This window comes from Perca fluviatilis, chromosome 12 (assembly GCF_010015445.1).
Source record: "Perca fluviatilis chromosome 12, GENO_Pfluv_1.0, whole genome shotgun sequence".
NCBI lineage: Eukaryota > Metazoa > Chordata > Actinopteri > Perciformes > Percidae > Perca > Perca fluviatilis.
This window is the reverse complement of record NC_053123.1, coordinates 18,277,942-18,298,401: the sequence shown is the minus strand read 5'-3', so window position 1 is coordinate 18,298,401 and position 20,460 is coordinate 18,277,942. Positions and strand designations below refer to the sequence as shown.

The window sequence follows — 20,460 nt, the reverse complement described above, 5'->3', positions numbered from 1 at the left end:
TTTCAATTCAACACTACTTTAATTTTGTGGGTAGTTTTTGTTTTCTGCCTACTGTAAAAACAAAAGTTGTATAAAGCCATTTGTGGTTCCAGAGGGAGCTGTGTGAAATCTGATAATTTTTCACTACAAATTTGAAAGAGTCAAAAAGAAGTGAGCTTACCAGACCTCTGTCGCCTGCTCATCATCTCAGCTCGATGCTACATTAGCCGCTCCCATAACACACCTGAATCTCTGACTGAACTGCCTGCAGATGAGTTGCATTGTGGGACAAAAAAGATAATATCTGCTGCATTAATTTTTGCAACTTTTTTTCTAAAACTGTCCATTGTGAGTCTGTTATAAGAGTGCAATGCTAAACTAGTGTTTTGAAGGTGTCAGTATGCTTCAACCAAAGTGTTAGTCAGATGGTCGAACAGTATCTGAATCTCTCTCCCCCACAACTTTCAGACATTGTATTTGGGGGAGGCTGCTTCTGTAACTTTCCCAAACCAACAATCTGACAATTATGACTGCATCATGCAGCAAATGGGCAGCTATGACATTGTAGGCAGATTTCAGGCTTCTGCTTTGAGTGTACAGCCAAGGGCAAAACCATGAATCCCTTCAAGGAAAGATTGTGTGAAAGTGTGCACCGTGATCCCCCTGATATTTAAACAGTAATTGCATCTCGCCTCACTCAATGACCGCAAGCTTTTCAGCCTGCCTTCAAGTTTGCCCTTTCTGAACATCTAAACACATTTGCCTTCAGATATGATTGGACAACACAAATTAGTTCATTTGACTCATACTGACACCTTAGAACAGCCCTAAAGTAATTCTTCCATGTGTATTTTACAACTTTGACACAATGTTCAGTATGTTATAGGGGTCTGTAATTTGTTTCCATTGTCTTCTCAGTGCATTAAGACCTACAAGTCTGACTGGCATGTCGTCAACTACAAGTATGAGGACTATTCTGGAGACTTTCGACAGCTTCCAAAGTAAGTCATAGGCACCTGGTTAGCTCACCTGACGAGAACTTAGACTTGAAAGATATCTATCTATCTATCTATCTATCTATCTATCTATCTATCTATCTATCTATCTATCTATATATATATATATATATATATATATATATATATATATATATATATATATATATCTTTCAAGTCTAAGTTCTCCTGTCGGTAATAAAGGCCTAAAATGCCCCAAAAATATCTAAAAAAAACAAAAAACTCAGCATTACTGTACACTATATTCACACCACAGTAATGTGGTAGTGAGCCAAGACATTCTTATGATGGGCAGGTAAGATCAGCTACTGCATAAAATAGAAGGATGCCAGAGGTTTTAAACTAAAAGACACAGTGCACACACTATTTTTTGTGTGTTTTCAGGTCACCTAGACAAACTGTCATGTTTTTGTTTCCTGCTTCTGACAAAATGTTGTTGTGACTTAATTACAAGGAAACGCAGCAACTGCAAATAATTCTTATTTACCAGCAACAAAGAAGTGTTTCCTTTTGACGGTGCACTGAATAACTCCCTGCTGCAGCCGGTGTGGAAACCACCCTCATTGTCCAGAGATTGTGTCATCAGCTCCAGCCTCTTCCCAAAAGAATATGTATTTTACTGGCAACATGTTAGAATATGAGTTGACAATGACCTTATGATCTTGACACTGTCACTGCTGCCAGAATGTTGTGTCACTTGACAGAATCTGGGGAAGTTAAAACAATACTCCCTGACGTGGATCGCCTGAAATCTCACACTGTTTAAGTGATTCTTACCTTTGGCTCCTTTTCATTTTCCAGCAGGCAGTATACACCTTAATATGTTTCCTTGAACAGTCAAGTGCTGCTTTTAAACACCTTGAATTTACATTTGCAATGTTGCCTTTCTGAGACAACTTTGCAAATTAAAATGTAATTTTCAAAGAAAATGGCGAAAACATAGGGGAAAATCAGTCACACCGTTTTAGACCACATGTGCTCGAAAGATTAGCAGAGTAAACTGAAATGAAAGCAAATAGGCAAAACAGTGCTGTTAAACGTCAAGTGCTAAAAATTCAAGTACTAGCAATAAAAATGTGCCAAAACATTGAAAGTAAATGTTTCCATTGAGAAAGAGGTGTTTCTAAAAACATTTGAGGCAAGAAATAGGAATCTTGATGCAATAACAGAATCTTGATTCATATTTGATCAGCACTGCCTAGTTTGACAGTTTGATTGGAGTTCACGAGCAGTGACTGACGTTAGAGATTCCTCGGCTCTGATTGGCTGTTTTACTTTGGGCGCGGTCAAAACTTTAAAATGCCATAAGGAGCATTAGGGGGATGCAGAGAAACCATGTTTTTTTTTCACCGATTATCCGTCTCATGTGCTACTGTCAGAATATAGTGACAAAAGTTATTTTTATAAAGGTTACCTACTGAACCTTTAATGGACAAAACTTCAGAGAAAATGCAAATCTTGAAGTCAAGTTCCAATATCTTAAAATTGGAACCAAGTGTAGTATCAGAGAACGCAGTTACCTTGAGCTTCACTGTGGTAATCTGTTGTACCTTTTGATGATGTTATGTGTTGTTTTCTGATCTTGTTAATACTGATATACATGCCTGTTAATGAGAATTGATTTTTCTTTTTTACAGCAAAGTGTCCAGGCCTGATAAACTGGCTGTCCATGTATTTGAAGTGGATGAGGATGTCGACAAAGATGAGGTGAGTATATGTCTTGTACAATGTCTAGACTTTTCATCCCTTGATTTACCAAAAAATAAATCCAATCAACAGCTCAGAGTAATAAAGTATTTGTATTTGCAGTGTACTCGACTGCATTTTTATTCAGGATTACATCTCTTTATTAGAATCCCCGGCAAAGAAAAGACTACATGCTGCTAAATGCGTCTAATTCCAGTCATCAGTTTTGCCTTTCCTGTTTTCATTATAGCTGTTAAAGAGATTAAAGAGGCATTTTTGTGTCTAATAGCTGGATTTAATGGAAATAATTAAGTGTAATTAGACTTAAAGACTTTTGCTGGCACACCATGTCTCAAAACAGCCAGTATTTTTACACAATTACACAAACAACATTTGAATCTTTTCATCTTCTTTGAATTCACGTATGATGGAGTGGGTGTGTGTGTGTTTTTGCATAGATCAACTGTTTGTTGTCTCTCTGTTTGTTGTCTCTCTCACACTCCTTCCCAAGATGTATGATGATGACTCTGATCTGCTCTCCTCACGTCATATGTCAAACTGCGCCTCCTATGGGCAACAAAATGTGTTAGCTGAAATACTCTGTTACACACAGGAGCGTTGGGGTTTTTAGAAAAGCAACACTACCAAGTGTCTCTTTTCTTTTTAACTGCGTGTTAGTTGATGCAGCTGTGATTGAGGAAAGCTGTGCTAGGTCGTCAGGGGTCAGGGTCTGTCCTGCTCAGCCTCACAGTCAGCCTCACCTCTGACAGGACAGGAGGGGCAGGACTTCAACACAACTAAGGACAAGATACACCTTTTTTTTTTTTTTTTTTTTTTTTTTTTTTTTTTTTTTTTTTTTTTTTTTTTTTTTTTTTTTTTCTCTCTCTCTCTCTCTCTCTCTCTCTCTCTCTCTCTCTCACTCTCTCTCTCTCACTCTCTGGCCTCCATCTCTTCACAACAAACTGGGAGGTTGCTTTTGCAGATGAAAGAAAAGGATTTGAACTCATCCTCTAAAATCCCCAGAATAAATAATTTATGTTTTTATGATTGTGTGTTTTGGACCACATGCAACATCAGTTGTGAGATTTGGTTCATTTTCTCTTTGTCTGACTGACTGGAGTTTAGTAATGCAACTGTTTGCTTTTTTGTTTTGTTTTCTGGAGGTCAGAAAGAATGAAACTGTAATTTGTCTGCCTCCCTGCAGACCAGTGAATGTTGTCTAGACATTGACGAAGAGAAACAGACACTGAACCTTTCCAGATGCTTTTTAGATCACTCCACAAAGCACGTTAAAGATATTATAAATCCTGCCAGCACCTTTAAAATCCCCTTCTGCTTTATTAGACTGACAGAAGAAGAAGTAGCTTTGGACCAGGATGATGACATCTTGAAAGGCCATTCACTCTTCTCATTGTGTGAAATTGTCAGGGATACACTGTAGTCTTTCAAAGTCAGGAAGTGTAACTGTAAATGGCACACAAGCCTGATCTTAAGCAGGACAGCAACCGGCTCTTCTTCCTTCATTACTCTCCTAATTGGTTTATTTTTACAGATCCCGATAGCTGGTGGATCAGGGTAGCTTTGTGTTTGGGCGTATGTGATCTAATGCTACCCGCCTTATGAGTGTGAGATGATCTGGTCCTCGTGTCATGTATCTGCTGTGAAGATGGAGATATTTATTTAGTTTAACAGTCATAGTTTGTTTTATGTTCCTCTCCCTGCTTGTTTGGACTGAGACTGACCTACATCTTGTTCTCCTCTGTGTCATCTCAAAGCACAACATCAAAGGTTTTTTGCAGTTAGGCGAGGCTTCGCAGGGTGTGTTAACAGCATGTATGGAGTAATTTGTCCCATGCCCCAGTATTGCAACAACAAAAAAAGTGAATTTCACTCCCTTGTTACATTTGTGGATATGATTTAGATAATATATATTTACAACAAGCCCATTTAACAGTTACACAATAAGGTAACAGACATATTTTAGATTTCCTTTTCTGTCGGTGGCTGATATCCCTTTGTTTGATGCTTTTATAAAGTCCATACCAGTGTTATGCCCCATTCCTTCTAGTCTGTTTGAAGTCAAAATACGTCAAATTAAGGAGATGCTCTCAAAATATGTTGTGATATAGTTGGATATACACTGATTCTGATACAGAGCCTGTACTTAAATCAGTAAACCATTCTGGTGGTGATTAACTTGCTGCAGTAATTCAGCAGCCTTGCACGGCCCCTTTTATACCACATTCAGTTGATGAGTTTTCTGCTCTGTTGATGTCACAAAGCTCATCTGACTTAAACACAACCAGCAGAAACTGCTCTGTGAGTGGAACTGCAGATGTTTAACTCTGCAGCTGTAATGGCATGTGGAGTGATGTCATACTGAACCTCTAGCTGCTCCTGTGCTTTGTTAAAACGGCGACATATGCTCAGACACACAAAGCTGGAAAATGTGAATTTTACTCAGTTAGTACATTTGTGGATATGATGTGATGCGATGATTGTCTGATCTTGTGTCGTTATTTCCTGCAGGATACGGCCTCCCTGGGATCCCAGAAAGGCGGGTTTTCCAAACATGGCTGGCTCTATAAAGGCAACATGAACAGTGCTATCAGTGTCACCATGAGGGTGAGACAGTGGTGTTGGCCACATTCTGAACTCAAACCATTAGTCAATTAATTGATTGTTTGTTCGACAGAAATGGCAAATGTTTTGAAAAGTTGAGTGAGTCACTTTTCAAGCACAAATGCTAAAACATTTGATGGTTCCAGCATCTAAAATGATGCAGGATTGGCTTTTGGCAAGTTGAAGACCTTATGGCTGTGGGAACTTGTGGTGGGCACATTTCACAATTTTCGGACATTTCATACACAAGGTGCTTATTTGATTAATAATTAACCGATAAATCTAGAATGAAAATAAGGTTTTGTTGCAGCCCCATTACTTTACAAATGATGTATTGTATTTATGTTGTGTACATAGCAATGATGAAAAATTGAAAGAATTACAAAAATATACATAATATTAGCAGAGTGTAGATTTCTGTCTTCAGACTAATGTTTTTTATATTATATCATGCAAAGGGTGTGTAGAGGACTTTAAATTGTTATGACCAAAACATTGCATTTTGTTTTCCAATTATTGAAACTTTAATTTTTTTTCAGTCATTCAAGAGGAGGTATTTCCATCTAACCCAGCTCGGGGACGGCTCTTATAATTTGAACTTCTACAAGGATGAGAAGATTTCCAAAGAGCCCAAAGGAACCATCTTCTTGGACTCCTGCATGGGTGTGGTTCAGGTATGCTCTAAAATTTGCTTTATCTTTGGCACGAAGGCAGTGATTGTTAATCTGCGATGACACTGGGTGACCTGCTTTGCCAAACGGGATATCCCATGGCCTGGTCCCTCATGGAAATGACTGGAAATAAACAGAGAAAACGGACATAGAAACTTCCTCTTCACAATTTTTTTCTCTACAAACATATTTTTCAAGATGCAGAATAAAACAACAAATTATATAACAGAGCTATAGCAAATTTTCTCTAACCATGATGGTCTGCTGCTGAGAACTACCTGTGAGACCCTCTCTTGTTCATTTCCCTGAAACCTGAGCTCTCTCCTCCCCAAGGTTATGCTTTACTGCTGACTCTCAGCTGGTAAAACAAGGTGAATGCTGAGGTCTCACTTCCGTGCACTTTCCATCGGCCTCACAATCAATGCCACGTGCATGCATCGCGTAGGCCAAAACTTACTAGGTGCATTATCATCTGTCTATCATCTCAGTAGATGGAAAGAAACTGACCTTACTGATGAGGCACCCAGCTGGCATCAATCTAAAATTGGTTGAGTGTTTTTTCCAGGACTGTCTGATTCCTATGGTGTGGAGAGGGAGAGTTATCAGCCTCAAGGAGGAAAGGGTCACACATGGTGTTTGAATGCTTTTTTTCCGAGGTTTTATCAGTGCAGGTTATGGTGTCCGTACCATGCCCCTGAGTTCCCCCAAAACTTGCCACCACCAAGTTTTCAACCACAGACATTACATTCCTCAGTGTTGGCAGAAGGTGAAGTAAGACTTCCTGGTTCAGTCCAGTCTGGTGAGAAACATGAGAGGATTGCATTGCCCAATTTCTGTGCAATAACATACAGTATGTTTTATATCGCAAATTGCTAATCCATTATTAAAACAAAACAAGGTGGATACACTATTAAACACACATACAAAGAGAAATAAAAAATAAAAAAATAAACCAACATTTATTTGAATTTTCTTAGTAATTAAATGTAATGGTCACAAATAGAGGAACATTTTTGTCCACAAATGGGTTCATACATGTATGTACCTCATTAATAATAATCTACAGACCAACCGTGTAGACGTTCAGAAAACGTATGGATGTATAATACATACTATGATCTGGATGGATGCTGTGAGGACCGGTTGACCAAAGGACCGGGGAATGCTAACCAGCCAAGGCTACAACAATTGGGGTGGCGGTAGCTCAGTCTCTAGGGAGTTGGGTTGGGAACCGGAGGGTTTCTGGTTCAACTCCCCATACGGACCAAAGTATGGTGGTGGACTGGTAGAGAGGTGTCAGTTCACCTCTTGGGCACTGCCAAAGTGCTCTTGAGCAAGGCACCGAACCCCCAACTGCTCAAGGTGCCTGTCCATCAACAGCTGCAGCCCCCTCACTCTGACATCTCTCCATCAGTGCATGTATAGGTGTATAGGTGTGTGTAATTCAGGCCTGTGTGTAATGTGTATAATAACAACAGTGTGAAAAAATGTGTATGTAATTTCCCCCTGATTAATAAAGTATAAAAAAAAAAGTCTGATTGCATATCTATCAAATTAGGGAGATGCTCTCAAATCTTGGTTGGTTATACGCTGATTATGATATACAGTAGAGCCTGTACTTTAATCAGTAAACCATTCTGTTAGTGGTTAACCTGCTGTAGCGATTCAGCAGCACTGCACAGAAAATCACAAAGATCATCTGGCTTAAACTTAAAAGTGAGTAGAACTGCAGATGTAATGGTATGTGGAGTGACGTCACTCTGAGCCTCAAGCTGCTCCTGCGCTTTGTTAAGACGCCAACATATGCTCCAACACACAAAGCATTTGCCAAATAATGAGGTGAACAGCGGTCCCTATAGGTTAACAAGGATCAAAAGGTTTTATTTTTGCTTTTCTTTTCTAGTACTTTACTGTCATAAGAATACACATACTAATAATTTCATGAAAACTATTTTGACTGGTTTGTCCACTCATTTCCTGGAGGATGTGTGCAGCAACTGAGACCAGTCCTCTTACCTATCAGATGATTAAGTCTGTTTATCAAGTTTTATTTCCCCACTCCATGTTTACTCAGCCAGTCTCCCTCCCTATCACTCCCACTCTGCTGTTTGAACGTTGCAGGCAGGCTACAGTGATAACCACAGCATAACAATCCACTAACCACTGACAAGAATAAAAGGACTTCCATATTCAACTCAAGAAATACTGCATGAATACTTTATTAAAACGCTGTGTCATGGACAACTGCAGCTGAATCAGCATTTATATGTTCTGAATGGTCTGTAAAAGAGAAAAGCCCAAATAGGACAGTGACATCATTGAGGTCATAGTTAAGCACTGCAGATCTGGCTTGTTTTCTGTTGACTTCACTCAGCAGCTCCATCTGACTTTAGAAAAGTCTCTGCTGTGGTCCTGGCAGAGCTGCAGGCTTTGTTACGCAGATGGAAAAAATCTGTTCCTCCCTAACTGACATTGTCCATTTGCTTTCTATGGCACTTAAATTAAATCTGGGTTTAGCCTCTCATCTCTTTCCAAAACAGTGACTCACATTTTGTAGATCTTTGGAGCTAAATAGTGTCATTTTTAGTCAATTATATTGTTATTGAATATTGACTTTATTGTTGCAGGTTCCAACAGCATAATACAAGGAAGTGGTAAAATTAAAGTAAAGCAAACTGGGATTTACTTAATTTATATGTTGTTTTCTCTCCCCTTTTCTCTTCTTTCCTGCTCTTATCTGATTGTTGTGGATGCAGAACAACAAGGTTCGGCGGTTTGCTTTCGAGCTGAAGATGCAAGATAAGAGTACCTACCTGCTGGCTTCAGACAGCGAAGGAGAGATGGAGGACTGGATCAACACGCTCAACAAGATCTTGCACAGCAGCTTTGAGATCGCTATGCAGGAGAAGAGGAACGGAGACATTCATGATGGTGTGTGTGTGTGTGTGTGTGTATTTTTCCAGTGCCCGAAGGAACACAAATATGAAATTAAATATTATTTTGTGTTAGTCAAAATATTATCAAAGTTCATGATGAGAAATAATTTATGTTTTTCATCGTCTTGTAAAAACATCTGTGGTTTAATTACGAAACTTAATATATTAATATAAAAATATGTCGGACAAAAGCAGCTTTTGTGTGGTCACACTAGCCAGATTATGTGAATAATATAACTGTTTTACTTCTTAAAGTGTCCAGACAACATGATCTCTACTGTAGTTGCTGGTTACAATTTGCAGAGCTGCAATGATTATATAATTATTTAATTAGTTGATCAACAGATAATTAATCTGCAACTATTTGGATAATTTATCATTTTGAGTACCTTTTTCAGGAACAAATGTCCAGTTCCAGCTTCTTAAATTGAACTGGTTTCCTTAATCTTCTGGTTGTAAAGTGAATATCTTTGAGCTTTGGACTGCTGGTCAGATATAATGAGATTTGAGGATGTCAGCTGGGGCTTCAAGTAATTTTGATGGACGTTTTTCACTTATATTTTATAGACAAAATGATTAATGGAGAATATAGTCGATAGGATAATCGATAATGAAAATAATCATTGGTTGCAGCCCTAAACATTTGATAAACCGTAATTAATGCAATTGTTATAGAAGTTAAAATAGTGAAATGTTGTACACATTTAAGCTCCTAAGATGAAACATTCCCTCAGTTATTATATCCAAAATAATAATTAACTATACTTGAAGATCCATTAAGTCCACTCATCATTATCCATTTATTTACTCTGGGATACTGTATGAACCTGAGGCTTATTCACACCAACATCCACTCACTACTCGGGGCTCACTTCTCCCCTACTTCTTCCTGGCCCTGTAGTGTAATGATGTGATATCAGACCACCCAGGCTTTTAATACTCACCTCCTGTCTCATAGGAGGCTTAGCCGTGGAGGAAAGAGGCTGAATGCCTTTACAAATAACACTCCACTAATCTTCCCAATCTCCCCAACTTGTATTAACCATGTTGTGCATGAGAGTGAAAAACAATTGTTCTTTAGGAGATCTCTGAGCTTTCATAAATGTACCATTGAGACCTGCAGTATCTCCAGCTCAATCTTACTGATTTATGTACAGTTGAATTACTGTTTACCGAACTTTGACATGTCAGTAAGCGATTAAGGAGGTTTTACAACATAAGGAGGTTTTGGTTATGCTCTCCAATCTTTGGCCTGCATCCAATTATTTCTTGTTTGTCCCTGTAGATGATGATCTTGGAAAGTCAGACAGTTCCTCTGGCAGCATGGACAGCTTTCAGGTAGGTCCTACCTTCTCAGCTAGGTGCTCACACTTTCAGTACATCATCACACGGAGTTGCAGCATTAAATCTCTGTTCCTCCTTTCTTTATATTGTAAGGAAGAGGGCCTTTTTTTGCCACAAACATGTGGCTTGGATTTAGATTTAAGAGTTGCTTATTACACACCTAATTTCTCAGTCGTTCATTTGTTTTCTGCAAATTAAACGTCAGGCCTTTAAACATGCTTCCAACAATATTCAAGATATGCAAGATATTCAGTAGTGGAAAAAGCTGACACTTGCTTTGACATTATGACACCTGCATCAAGATTTTTAAAGATTTTTGAGGATAGAAACGTCTGTGTTTTTTTAAATGATTGACTGACAGATGACTTACAGGCTGCCAATGTAGTTTTTTCAGTTCTTCATGCTGGAAAAGTGCTGAGTGGCACGCAATAGTAAAGCCATATGTGCATGGAAACTGATGGTAACAGTTAACTAGGAAACAGCTTGACAGGTTACAGTGTACTGCACTGAAGTGTATGGTGGTACCACCTGACTCTCTGCTCAGTGTGATCAGCCTATAAAATACGAAGCCTCATTTCCAGATGACAAAAATGTTCTAATGATAAAACCAACTGAGTGGAAATCTCTTAAATGATGCTTCTGAAGTTTCAGACAGTTTGTGGTTTAAATCGATTTAGGAAATGCCTTTCTTGTCCTCAGAGTGCAAGAGATATAGAGTCTAGGATGAGGAACGAGACCAGATTGAAGCTGTTCACCCTGGACCCTGACACACAGGTAATTAAATGGAAAGCACGCTTTAGTTCACTTATTCTCATGTGGTAATGAGATCCAACTGAACACTCCCTAATGAAATGTAATGCTTTCCATTGTGCTGTCTTCAGAAACTTGATTTCTCAGGAATAGAGCCGGATGTGAAGCAGTTTGAAGAGAAGTTTGGTAAGCGTGTTCTGGTGAACTGCAATGACCTCGCGTTCAACCTGCAAAGCTGTGTGGCCGAGAACGAGGAGGGACCAACCACAAACGTAAGGCTGATCTTTTTCTGGCCACAATAGGCCCTAAATAACAGAAATATCATTATCCGGCTGACTAAAGACGGATGAGATGGTTTGTTAGAGCGGCCGGATGGACTCCCCTCATTATTTGAGCCACTGAAGGACTCCTGTTGGCATAGCAACCAGGCTACAGACTTAGAAATGGCGAGCAATCTGTATAATGGAGCCTGATTTCCTGCTGCCCCTCTCAACAGAAACTGTCTATTAAAGAGTCAACATGTCTCCACGGATACACTAAAAAAAAAAAAAAAAAAGAATGAGTTGAACCGGCAAACATTTCCCCCAACCCAGTGATTAGATACTGCATAAGAACTGTAAGATGAGTGTATTTACATGAGATGATTTTATTTAAATAGTGGTATACATAGTTTAAAGTGTCTTTATTTTGTGCAAATGTGGAACTAAATAATGCTGTGCACATTGTCTTTAGTGTTATTAATTATTTAGGTTGGCTAAGTGAAACGTTGCAAGTAATATGGTGAAGTGATGTATTACATTTACTGTCAGAGTGGATTTATACTTTATCCCGGCCTGAAAGTAGGGTGGAAATGCAGTAACTATCTAGTTAGCTGTGTGTTGTCAAGATCTTGCAGACTGGTTAAAACCATCATCAGCATCATCTGTCTAATACAGAATTGTTACTCTCCTTCTCCAGGTGGAGCCATTTTATGTCACCCTGTCACTGTTCGACATCCAGAACGGCAGGAAGATCTCCTCTGACTTCCACGTGGACTTAAACCACCCGTCCGTAAGGGGCATGGTGCCCAGTAACACCAGTCAGTATATGAACGGGGGAGGGGACACCCATCCTGAGGGGCAGCGGTTGGTCCATGGGGTGCCAGAGGCAGCCATGCAGTATCCAAGACTGGTAAGTCATGACAATGCCAACATGATGTTTAGCTGCTATGTTTACCATGTTCACCATCTCAGTTTAGCGTGTAACATTTGCTGATTAGTACTAAACCCCCCAAGTACAGATGAGGCTGATGGGGATGTCATTAGATTTGCAGGTATTTGCACATAAAACAGTTAGACAAATTAAAGTTTTGACCTGATGATGGCGCTAGAGGAAAAGTCAGGACATTACCAAAGTCATTAGGATTAATCCTCTCCTCATGAATGTACATAATTCCATGGCAATCATTCACCCAATAATTATTGAGATATTTCATTCTGGACCAACTGACAGACCGACATCTCTAGCATGGCTAAACAATTGCTCAACAACTCCCCTACCTAAATGTGTCTTCTGTTTTATATTAAAATATATCAATTCAGATGTCAAATAAATATTCAGCATTGAGGAAGTTGTAACATTTTCATCGTCCCCACAGGGAGTGTTCTCGGTAACGTGCCCCCACCCAGATATCTTCCTGGTGGCTCGCATAGAGAAGGTGCTCCAGGGGGGAATCAACCACTGTGCCGAGCCGTACATGAAGAGTTCAGACTCCACAAAGGTACGTACCCACCCACGAAGTTCCATCACCATTCTCCACACGAGGCAACATGTTCCCCCAGACTCAGCAGATTCCACCAGAGTATTCCACACATTATACACAGATAATCATCATCCTTGTTTTTAAGTGCTGACCAGTTGCACCGACGCTCAACACAAGCATTGACTTTGGCAGTACAAATGTGGTTGTGCACCCTGAAGGGACCATGGTGGGTAGTAATGTGATACAGGCACACAGAAAAATGTGTTTTTGTGTGTGTGTATGGCAGCATGCTGAATATGTTACAATGTTGCAGGGCTGAGACCAACTCATATGTCTAAAGTGATGAAGCTCAAATCACAGTGTTTCTGTTTTCCACTAGGTGGCACAAAAGGTCCTGAAAAATGCCAAGCTGGCATGTTGCCGGTTAGGACAGTACAGGATGCCTTTTGCCTGGGCAGCAAGGTATTTTATCTCGTTTAATCATTAAGATTTTAACTGTAGTTCTGTCTGTACATAATCAGGTTTTATCCTTCAGCAAGAAGTTCTGTGTACTTTACACCAGTCCAGCACCACAGCCCATACAGACACAAACTGCAGTGTGTGGTACAGTCTTTCAGGAAGGACACAATAGTGATTTTAGGTTTTTTTTTTCTTTAAAAATAATAATTCTCATTATATTATGAACTGCTTTTACATTTTCCTATGTTCCTGCATTACAGTTCACTATTCCACATCCATCATTTTGTGCATACAAACACAAAAGGAACCAACAGGAAAATAATATTTTCTTCAGTTAGGAATTTAAACGTATTCAACTTTCCTTTATAATCCTTTAAATAACATTATCTCAATTATTAACCATTTTGCTACTCAATTAATCTGTGTTTATCAAGCAAAAATGCCGGTGGTTCTAGCTTCTTAAATGTGAAGATTTGCTGCTTTTTCTGTTTTATATCAATGGAACTTAAACATCTTTTTTGAGATGTCTCCTTGGGCTGTGGGGAATTGTGATGGATGTTTTTTTAGTAGTTTGTGGCATTAATGACAAACAAAACAATTAATCGGATAATTGAGAAAAAAAAAACAGATAAACAGATTAATCAATTATATGAATAATTGTCTGTTGCAGCTCTAGACTGTAAATTTTTACATTATCATCATATTGCTCTTGCTCATTTAAACATTTTAGGTAGGTGAAATGTTCCTAACTATTCTTTTCCTTCTTGCAGGCCTTTGTTCAAAGATGCTTCAGGGACGCTTGATAAAAGTGCTCGTTTCTCAGCCCTGTTCAGACAGGACAGCAACAAGCTATCCAATGATGATATGCTCAAACTGCTGGCCGATTTCAGAAAGTTAGTAACGCGCTTCTATGAGTCCTGTGTATTATAAGTTGTCTGAGTAGTCTTGCAGATGTTCTGGAAAGGCAAATATGGAAAATATGTTCCTATAGGTTTTACTTTGGAAAATGCTCCTCAGTTTTGAAAATAAGATGTTTGCTCACGTGTGTGTGTGTGTGTGTGTGTGTGTGTGTGTGTGTGTGTGTGTGTGTGTGTGTGTGTGTGTGTGTGTGTGTGTGTGTGTGTGTGTGTGTGTTTGTGTGTGTGTGTGTGTGTGTGTGTGTGTGTGTGTGTGTGTGTGTGTGTGTGTGTGTGTGTGTGTGTGTGTGTGTGTGTGTGTGTGTGTGTGTGTGTGTGTGTGTGTGTACCATTTGTAGATTATAGCAAAGGCTTAACAAGAGTTTATTTTAATTTCCTCAGGCCAGAGAAGATGGCCAAGCTGCCTGTGATCCTAGGAAACCTTGATGTTACCATAGACAATGTAGCCCCCGACTTAACAAGTAAGGCCTCTAAATTCACTCTGTGCAGCCAACATGAGAGATTAAAGCTGTTCCTGCTCGGAGCACATTGTTCACGTTGTCTGCAGGCTGTTTATTTGGTCTCCCCTCGCTTTTGCATCTGTATATAGATTGTGTTACCTCATCCTACATTCCCGTGAAGCAGTTTGATGTCAGCGACAAGACCAACATCTTCTTTGAAGTGGAGGAGTTTGTGCCGTACATAGCCAAATGTTCTCAGCCTTTCACCATCTACAACAATCACCTCTATGTCTATCCGAAGCACTTGAAGTACGACAGCCAAAAGTCATTCGCAAAGGTATTTTTTTTTATTCGCAATCTTTTATTGTGTAGTGTTACTTTGAAGGTTTATTGACATTTTCTAACTAAAGTCATTGTGGTCTGAAGCTTCAGCACTTTTCTCTCACAGTGTGGCTAACTTGGTCAATTGTGCTGGTTGTTTGTGTCCTCAGGCTAGAAACATAGCTGTCTGCATTGAGTTCAAGGACTCAGATGAGGAAGAGGCTGTTTCATTGAAGGTAAACTCAAATCTATTCTGGAAGGGCTTCTAAATCCCCAAAGGACAGCCCCCTTCCATCACAGGAGCCAACTAACTATTGTTATAATTCCACAGTGCATCTATGGCAGACCTGGAGGACCCTTGCTTACCAAAAATGCCTTTGCTGCAGTATTACATCACCAGCAAACCCCCGAATTCTACGATGAGGTAAGACACACTGCAACAAATGTCAGAAAGGTAAATCAATACAATCAATGACTGAATTTTTATTTGTGCTCTAATTCCTTAGTTTAAGATTGAGCTGCCAACCCAGCTCCACGAGAAACATCATCTGCTCTTCACCTTCCACCATGTCAGCTGTGACAGCAACAGCAAGGCCAGCACCAAAAAGAGAGACCTGGTTGAGACTCAAGGTAACACTGATTCACAGTCATATCATCTAAAATATCTGTATTTTGTATATTTTATATTGTTTCTGGCTTTAAGCATCAGGCTCTTAGCTGACTATCTTTGCCTCGGTCTCTGCTCTCAGTGGGATACGCCTGGCTCCCCCTGCTGAAAGACGGCCGGGTGACCATGAATGAGAGTCAAGTCCCTGTAGCTGCAAACCTGCCTGCTGGATACCTTAGCTGTCAGGAGGGTGCCAGCAAGGTAGAGTGCATCTTAGGGTTGTTACTACTCAGGGTTCAAGTGCAGCCCTTTCTTTTTCATTCTTCCGTTAGTTCAAATCTGATTTATGTGCAGACTATTAAGTTAGATGTTTTCGAGATGCCAAGCCAAAAGCTACAAACCACAATATAAAAAATGTGGGATGTGAAAGTCTGCAACAAAATGGCATGTCTGTGGAGATAATGGCATGAAGTTAATGCAGAATAATTACTGAATTATTGAGCAAAGGATTGCTATTTGTTCTTTGAATCACAGCATTCAGGCCCAGAAGTCAAATGGGTGGATGGAGGCAAGCCTTTATTTAAGGTTTCCACTCACCTTGTGTCCACTGTCTACACTCAGGTTAGTTTTTGTTTTTAACAAACTTTGAGTGTTATAATACTGCTGATTCATCTGCAACCCTCTATTTTTGTCAAATCTGAATTTTTGCTGTAGAATAAACTTCTGTAATCTGACGTTCTTTGTGTCCCTCATAGGATCAACATTTGCACAATTTCTTTCATCACTGTCAGAGCACTGCACCTGCAACCCAGGTGTCAGGAGGAGAACTGGTCAAATACCTGAAGGTAAAACAATGAGTATACAAACTGGGGATTCAATACAAATACTGACTTAAATACATGCCAATTAACAGTTCAAATAATTTGTTAAGGTGTAACTTTTTAACAACTACATGTGTAGCCCTTATGTCTTTATTAAAGGCGTTGTTGCTGTCTTGAATGATGGTAAATGTAGTGGCTAGTAATGTGTTTACATGCTTAAGAGAACTTTAAAAGAGACTTAATGCTACACAGAGTCAGATTTAAACCACAATAATCCACATGCAGTACATGTACATTCCAGTGTTGGCATATACTGCGTATCTGAGTGCACATGCTGAGGATTGGGAATTAAGTCAGAACAGAATGACATTTGAGACTTTTCTTGGATACCTAAAGGAAAAGGTCCAACATGTTTTCACACTTTAACTTCTCTGCTTACCGTAGCTCATCCTCACCGTAAAACCGCAGACAGTCACACTGGGTTGGAGCTGAATCGCATGGAGATTAATGTTCTACTCTGTGCTGTAGCTCGTCAACAGCACATTCTTCTGGACAGTTTTTGCTGCACTTTTTCTATTGCAGTTTAAATAGAATTTAACTGTATCTTACCTGCAAAGATTAGGCCGACAACAGTAAATCTGTCAAATATCTATCCCTAGCTGACTTGATTCTTTTCCCACTTTTTTCTGTGGTACTGGTAGCTCAGTTATCACTTTTTCCATCACGCACTCTCTTATTCCAGTTCATGGGAATCTCATTTCACTGTTCCCCTGGCAGACATTGACATGTAGAACAACACATGGTCCAATGCATCTCTTGGGTTCTAATGTAAACACAGCAGTTAACACGAACAATAGCCAGAGGGTCAAACAGCAGGTCAGCCATGTTGACTGGCAGCTCGCCAAATGACTTGCAGGGCTTGAGCTAGTTTCCTGTACACAGCAATGATGCACCAGTACCTACACTCTGCCATGTTCCAGGCAACTGAAGCATAAGCTGTGTGTGATAACCACATTGTTTTTCAATCATGTCCTTCTGTTGTTGTTGTTATTATTTATTCGCCTTCTGTGCTCTTTGTTTGAGCGGTGAGAGAAGATAATGTTACTGTTTTCCACATTTCTTCTCCTTATTATACATTAAGAGCACTGCTGTCAAACTCACATGAACATATCTCTGTTATGTGTTATCCTCAGAGTCTGCATGCCATGGAGAGCCATGTGATGATAAAGTTCCTGCCCACAACCCTGAATCAGCTGTTCAGGGTGCTAACCAGTGCCACCCAAGAGGACGTGGCAGTCAACGTCACCAGGCAAGTTTTCCTGAGACGATCCTTGACTAAACAACAGCTTAAAGTTCAAGTAATTTCATGAAATTATGATAAACAAATTGAAACAGAATTTAAAAATACCAGAATTTCAGCATTGATGTATGGAAGAGAACTGTAAAAAGCTCCTTTTGATGTGAAATGGCAGATTTCCCGTAAGGGTTTCGTAAATTAAATCTTTTTTTGAAATGCTTGACTTTGAAAACACCAAAATTATGAATTACATATTTTGCCTGATGGTCATTAATTGAGTACAAGTGACTGATAGTGTGCAGAATGTTTTTGTTTTTTGAGTTTTTGATCCGAGATGCCTGTCAGTAAGACTTTCAGAATCAGAAATACTTTAATAATCCCAGGGGGAAATAATTTGTGGTAATAATTTAAAATGAAATAAAAACAAATTGTGAGTAAAGCCCAAATAAGGCCTCCTGCTGTCTCAGCTCCTTTCCTCACACATGCTTTCCTTGTGTATTGTTTCCTTTTAGAGTCATGATTCACATTGTTGCCCAGTGCCACGAGGAGGGATTGGAGCACTACCTGAGATCATATGTGAAGGTAAAATTCACCTGACGCATACCACAACTCACTATCTATATTTTAGTGTTTGTACTCATAGTTCTCTCTGCATGTGTCTGATACAGTTTGTATTCAAGACTGAGCCACAAACATCCTCAACCAACCGATCAGTGCACGAGGAGTTGGCTAAAGCCATGACTGCTATCTTGAAGCCTTCCACTGACTTTCTCACGTGTAACAAACTCCTCAAGGTAACATATTTGTACTTCTTTTAAAGGATTATACAGTGTATGATTATAACTGACATGAATTTCTTTGTTGTTCTCTGATTGATGTTTGTCCGCCTTGCAGTATTCCTGGTATTTCTTTGAAGCCTTAGTCAAGTCCATGGCTCAGTACTTGATTGAGAGCTGTAAAGTGAAGGTAAGTCTGCCACAACATGTGTGTTTGACTCAGTGGTGTCTGCTTTACAACAGCTTAGATTCGTCACTGTGGTTTAAAACACGCCAAGTCTTGTGGACAGCCGCAGTACCACAGTCAAAGTATTATGTATCCACAGTCTGTCCCACACTGCTGTGCACTTTAATTGGCTGCATTTGTTCATATCGCATAAGGAACCACATCCCTGTGTTTAACTTCTACTAGCATAATGTGGATGCCACAGTGGAAGCAAGTAAGCTTCACAAGAGTAGGTCACCCCAGTCTGGCAACTGTGAGGTTACAGTTACAGTAGGTTGGGGATATTCTATATTTTTGTTACTGTCAGCAAATCCCGCGAAAAGACCAAAACCAATAATATGTAATGAAGGAAGATGTGAAACGGCGTGGCTCATTGATGTGTAATTGACAACAATGCAACTCTTTGGTACAGAGGAATAAGAAAAATAGGATATCACCATACTTATCTTTTAAACTGGGGTGTATTATGCTGTACAGTAACATCTGTACGAACATCCATGCTGTGTCCTACAGCTGTCCAGGAATCAGCGCTTCTCCGCATCCTTCCATCACACTGTGGAGACTCTGGTCAACATGATGATGCCACACATCACTCAGAAATACAAAGACAACCTGGATGCCGCCAGGAACGCCAACCACAGTCTTGCAGTCTTCATCAAGGTCAGGAGCCCAGGTTGCTGTATCTGGCATGGTTCCGAGAAGACTGTGTGTTTAAAGTGTACTTATACTTATTCATTTGTTATTTGCTTTTTCCCATCCTTTTATAGCGTTGTTTCAACCTGATGGACAGAGGCTTTATGTTCAAGCAGATCAACAACTATATCAACTGTTTTATGCCTGGAGACCCAAAGGTACACAATACAAACAGTAACAGCATTTATATAAACAAATTGTACGACAGCTTGTCTGTAAACATGTCTTGTCTGCGCCTTGATGGAGATTGTGTTTGAGTGTTGTACTAAAGCTGCCTCACTGGTTTCTGTCGTTTCTAAATGCAGACGCTGTTCGAGTTCAGGTTTGAGTTCCTGCGTGTTGTGTGCAGCCACGAGCACTATGTCCCCTTAAACCTGCCCATGCCATTTGGAAAAGGAAGGATACTGAGGTTTCAAGGTGAGGAGATCATCAAATGTACCAAGCCTGATGGTAGCTTGCTTAAATGCCAGTGTGCGTATGTTGCCTGTGTTTAAGTAGAATATCAAACCAAACGGCTTCACTGGCAAAGGCCAACACAAATAAAATAGTTCTACTTATTGTACAACTCAAACATATATAATCATTATGAAAGGGTAATGACTTACCAGTTAAACAGGTTTTCTGTTGTTGTAGCAGTCTTTGATTCTACAGAACATACTTTGTTTTTTTGTGTTCCACAATTAGCTTTATTATCTCCAAATGATGTGGTGGAGTCATGCGATATAGGTAGGTGCAAAGGGGTGCTGCTTGCATGTCATTTCCAAAAAAGAGCAGACTTTGATCTAATCATTCAACCATGATCAGAATGGGTCAAATGATTCGCTCAAAAATCTGAACTCAATCAGTAATCTTCCAGTTTTGCTGTGTCCTGGTTGATGTGGCTTGATTTATCTATCCTTTTCAAGACCTTGTACAGAAAGATTATACTGTTTATAATTTGTGGTTGTATGTGTGTATAGAAGCTGAGATTGGCTCTTTGCACAGATGTGGGTGATTATGTCTGCAGGTAGTTTTTGTCTGGCTTGAAGTGGTTGGGAGTTTATGACTAGTGATGAGACTGATTCCAAAAGACACTTTATTTACTGTCATTCCTAGAGAATCAGATCTTTTTAATGCTTGCATACCTGAAATGCAAGTTTTAAAAGACTGAAGAAGACA

At 39.6% G+C, this 20,460-nt stretch overlaps 1 protein-coding gene and 1 long non-coding RNA gene across 18 annotated transcripts in view; one reads left to right on the top strand and one right to left on the bottom strand.

Annotated features, from left to right (window-relative positions):
- Positions 1-20,460, top strand: part of LOC120569811 (dedicator of cytokinesis protein 9-like) — an 89,375-nt gene that overhangs the window by 52,862 nt on the left and 16,053 nt on the right. For 10 of the 17 annotated variants that reach the window (XM_039817927.1, XM_039817924.1, XM_039817929.1 and 7 more), the window contains exons 4-30: positions 898-980; positions 2,633-2,702; positions 5,211-5,306; positions 5,843-5,977; positions 8,731-8,905; positions 10,196-10,248; positions 10,954-11,028; positions 11,136-11,276; positions 11,962-12,174; positions 12,641-12,763; positions 13,125-13,207; positions 13,975-14,097; positions 14,503-14,582; positions 14,711-14,898; positions 15,053-15,118; positions 15,214-15,306; positions 15,389-15,512; positions 15,632-15,750; positions 16,024-16,110; positions 16,245-16,334; positions 17,504-17,619; positions 18,120-18,189; positions 18,276-18,401; positions 18,502-18,573; positions 19,123-19,269; positions 19,377-19,460; positions 19,608-19,719. In XM_039817927.1, coding sequence (XP_039673861.1) covers positions 898-980; positions 2,633-2,702; positions 5,211-5,306; positions 5,843-5,977; positions 8,731-8,905; positions 10,196-10,248; positions 10,954-11,028; positions 11,136-11,276; positions 11,962-12,174; positions 12,641-12,763; positions 13,125-13,207; positions 13,975-14,097; positions 14,503-14,582; positions 14,711-14,898; positions 15,053-15,118; positions 15,214-15,306; positions 15,389-15,512; positions 15,632-15,750; positions 16,024-16,110; positions 16,245-16,334; positions 17,504-17,619; positions 18,120-18,189; positions 18,276-18,401; positions 18,502-18,573; positions 19,123-19,269; positions 19,377-19,460; positions 19,608-19,719 — 2,944 coding nt within the window. Of the gene's footprint in view, positions 1-897; positions 981-2,632; positions 2,703-5,210; positions 5,307-5,842; positions 5,978-8,730; positions 8,906-10,195; positions 10,249-10,953; positions 11,029-11,135; positions 11,277-11,961; positions 12,175-12,640; positions 12,764-13,124; positions 13,208-13,974; positions 14,098-14,502; positions 14,583-14,710; positions 14,899-15,052; positions 15,119-15,213; positions 15,307-15,388; positions 15,513-15,631; positions 15,751-16,023; positions 16,111-16,244; positions 16,335-17,503; positions 17,620-18,119; positions 18,190-18,275; positions 18,402-18,501; positions 18,574-19,122; positions 19,270-19,376; positions 19,461-19,607; positions 19,720-19,986; positions 20,029-20,460 lie in introns of all 17 variants that reach the window. The other 7 variants (XM_039817914.1, XM_039817913.1, XM_039817922.1 and 4 more) reach the window with 1 other exon arrangement.
- Positions 5,959-6,992, bottom strand: LOC120569814. Its single transcript, XR_005640983.1, has 3 exons — positions 6,662-6,992; positions 6,482-6,552; positions 5,959-6,097 (listed from the first exon to the last, which is right to left on the bottom strand). It is a non-coding gene; the product is annotated as an uncharacterized LOC120569814 (long non-coding RNA).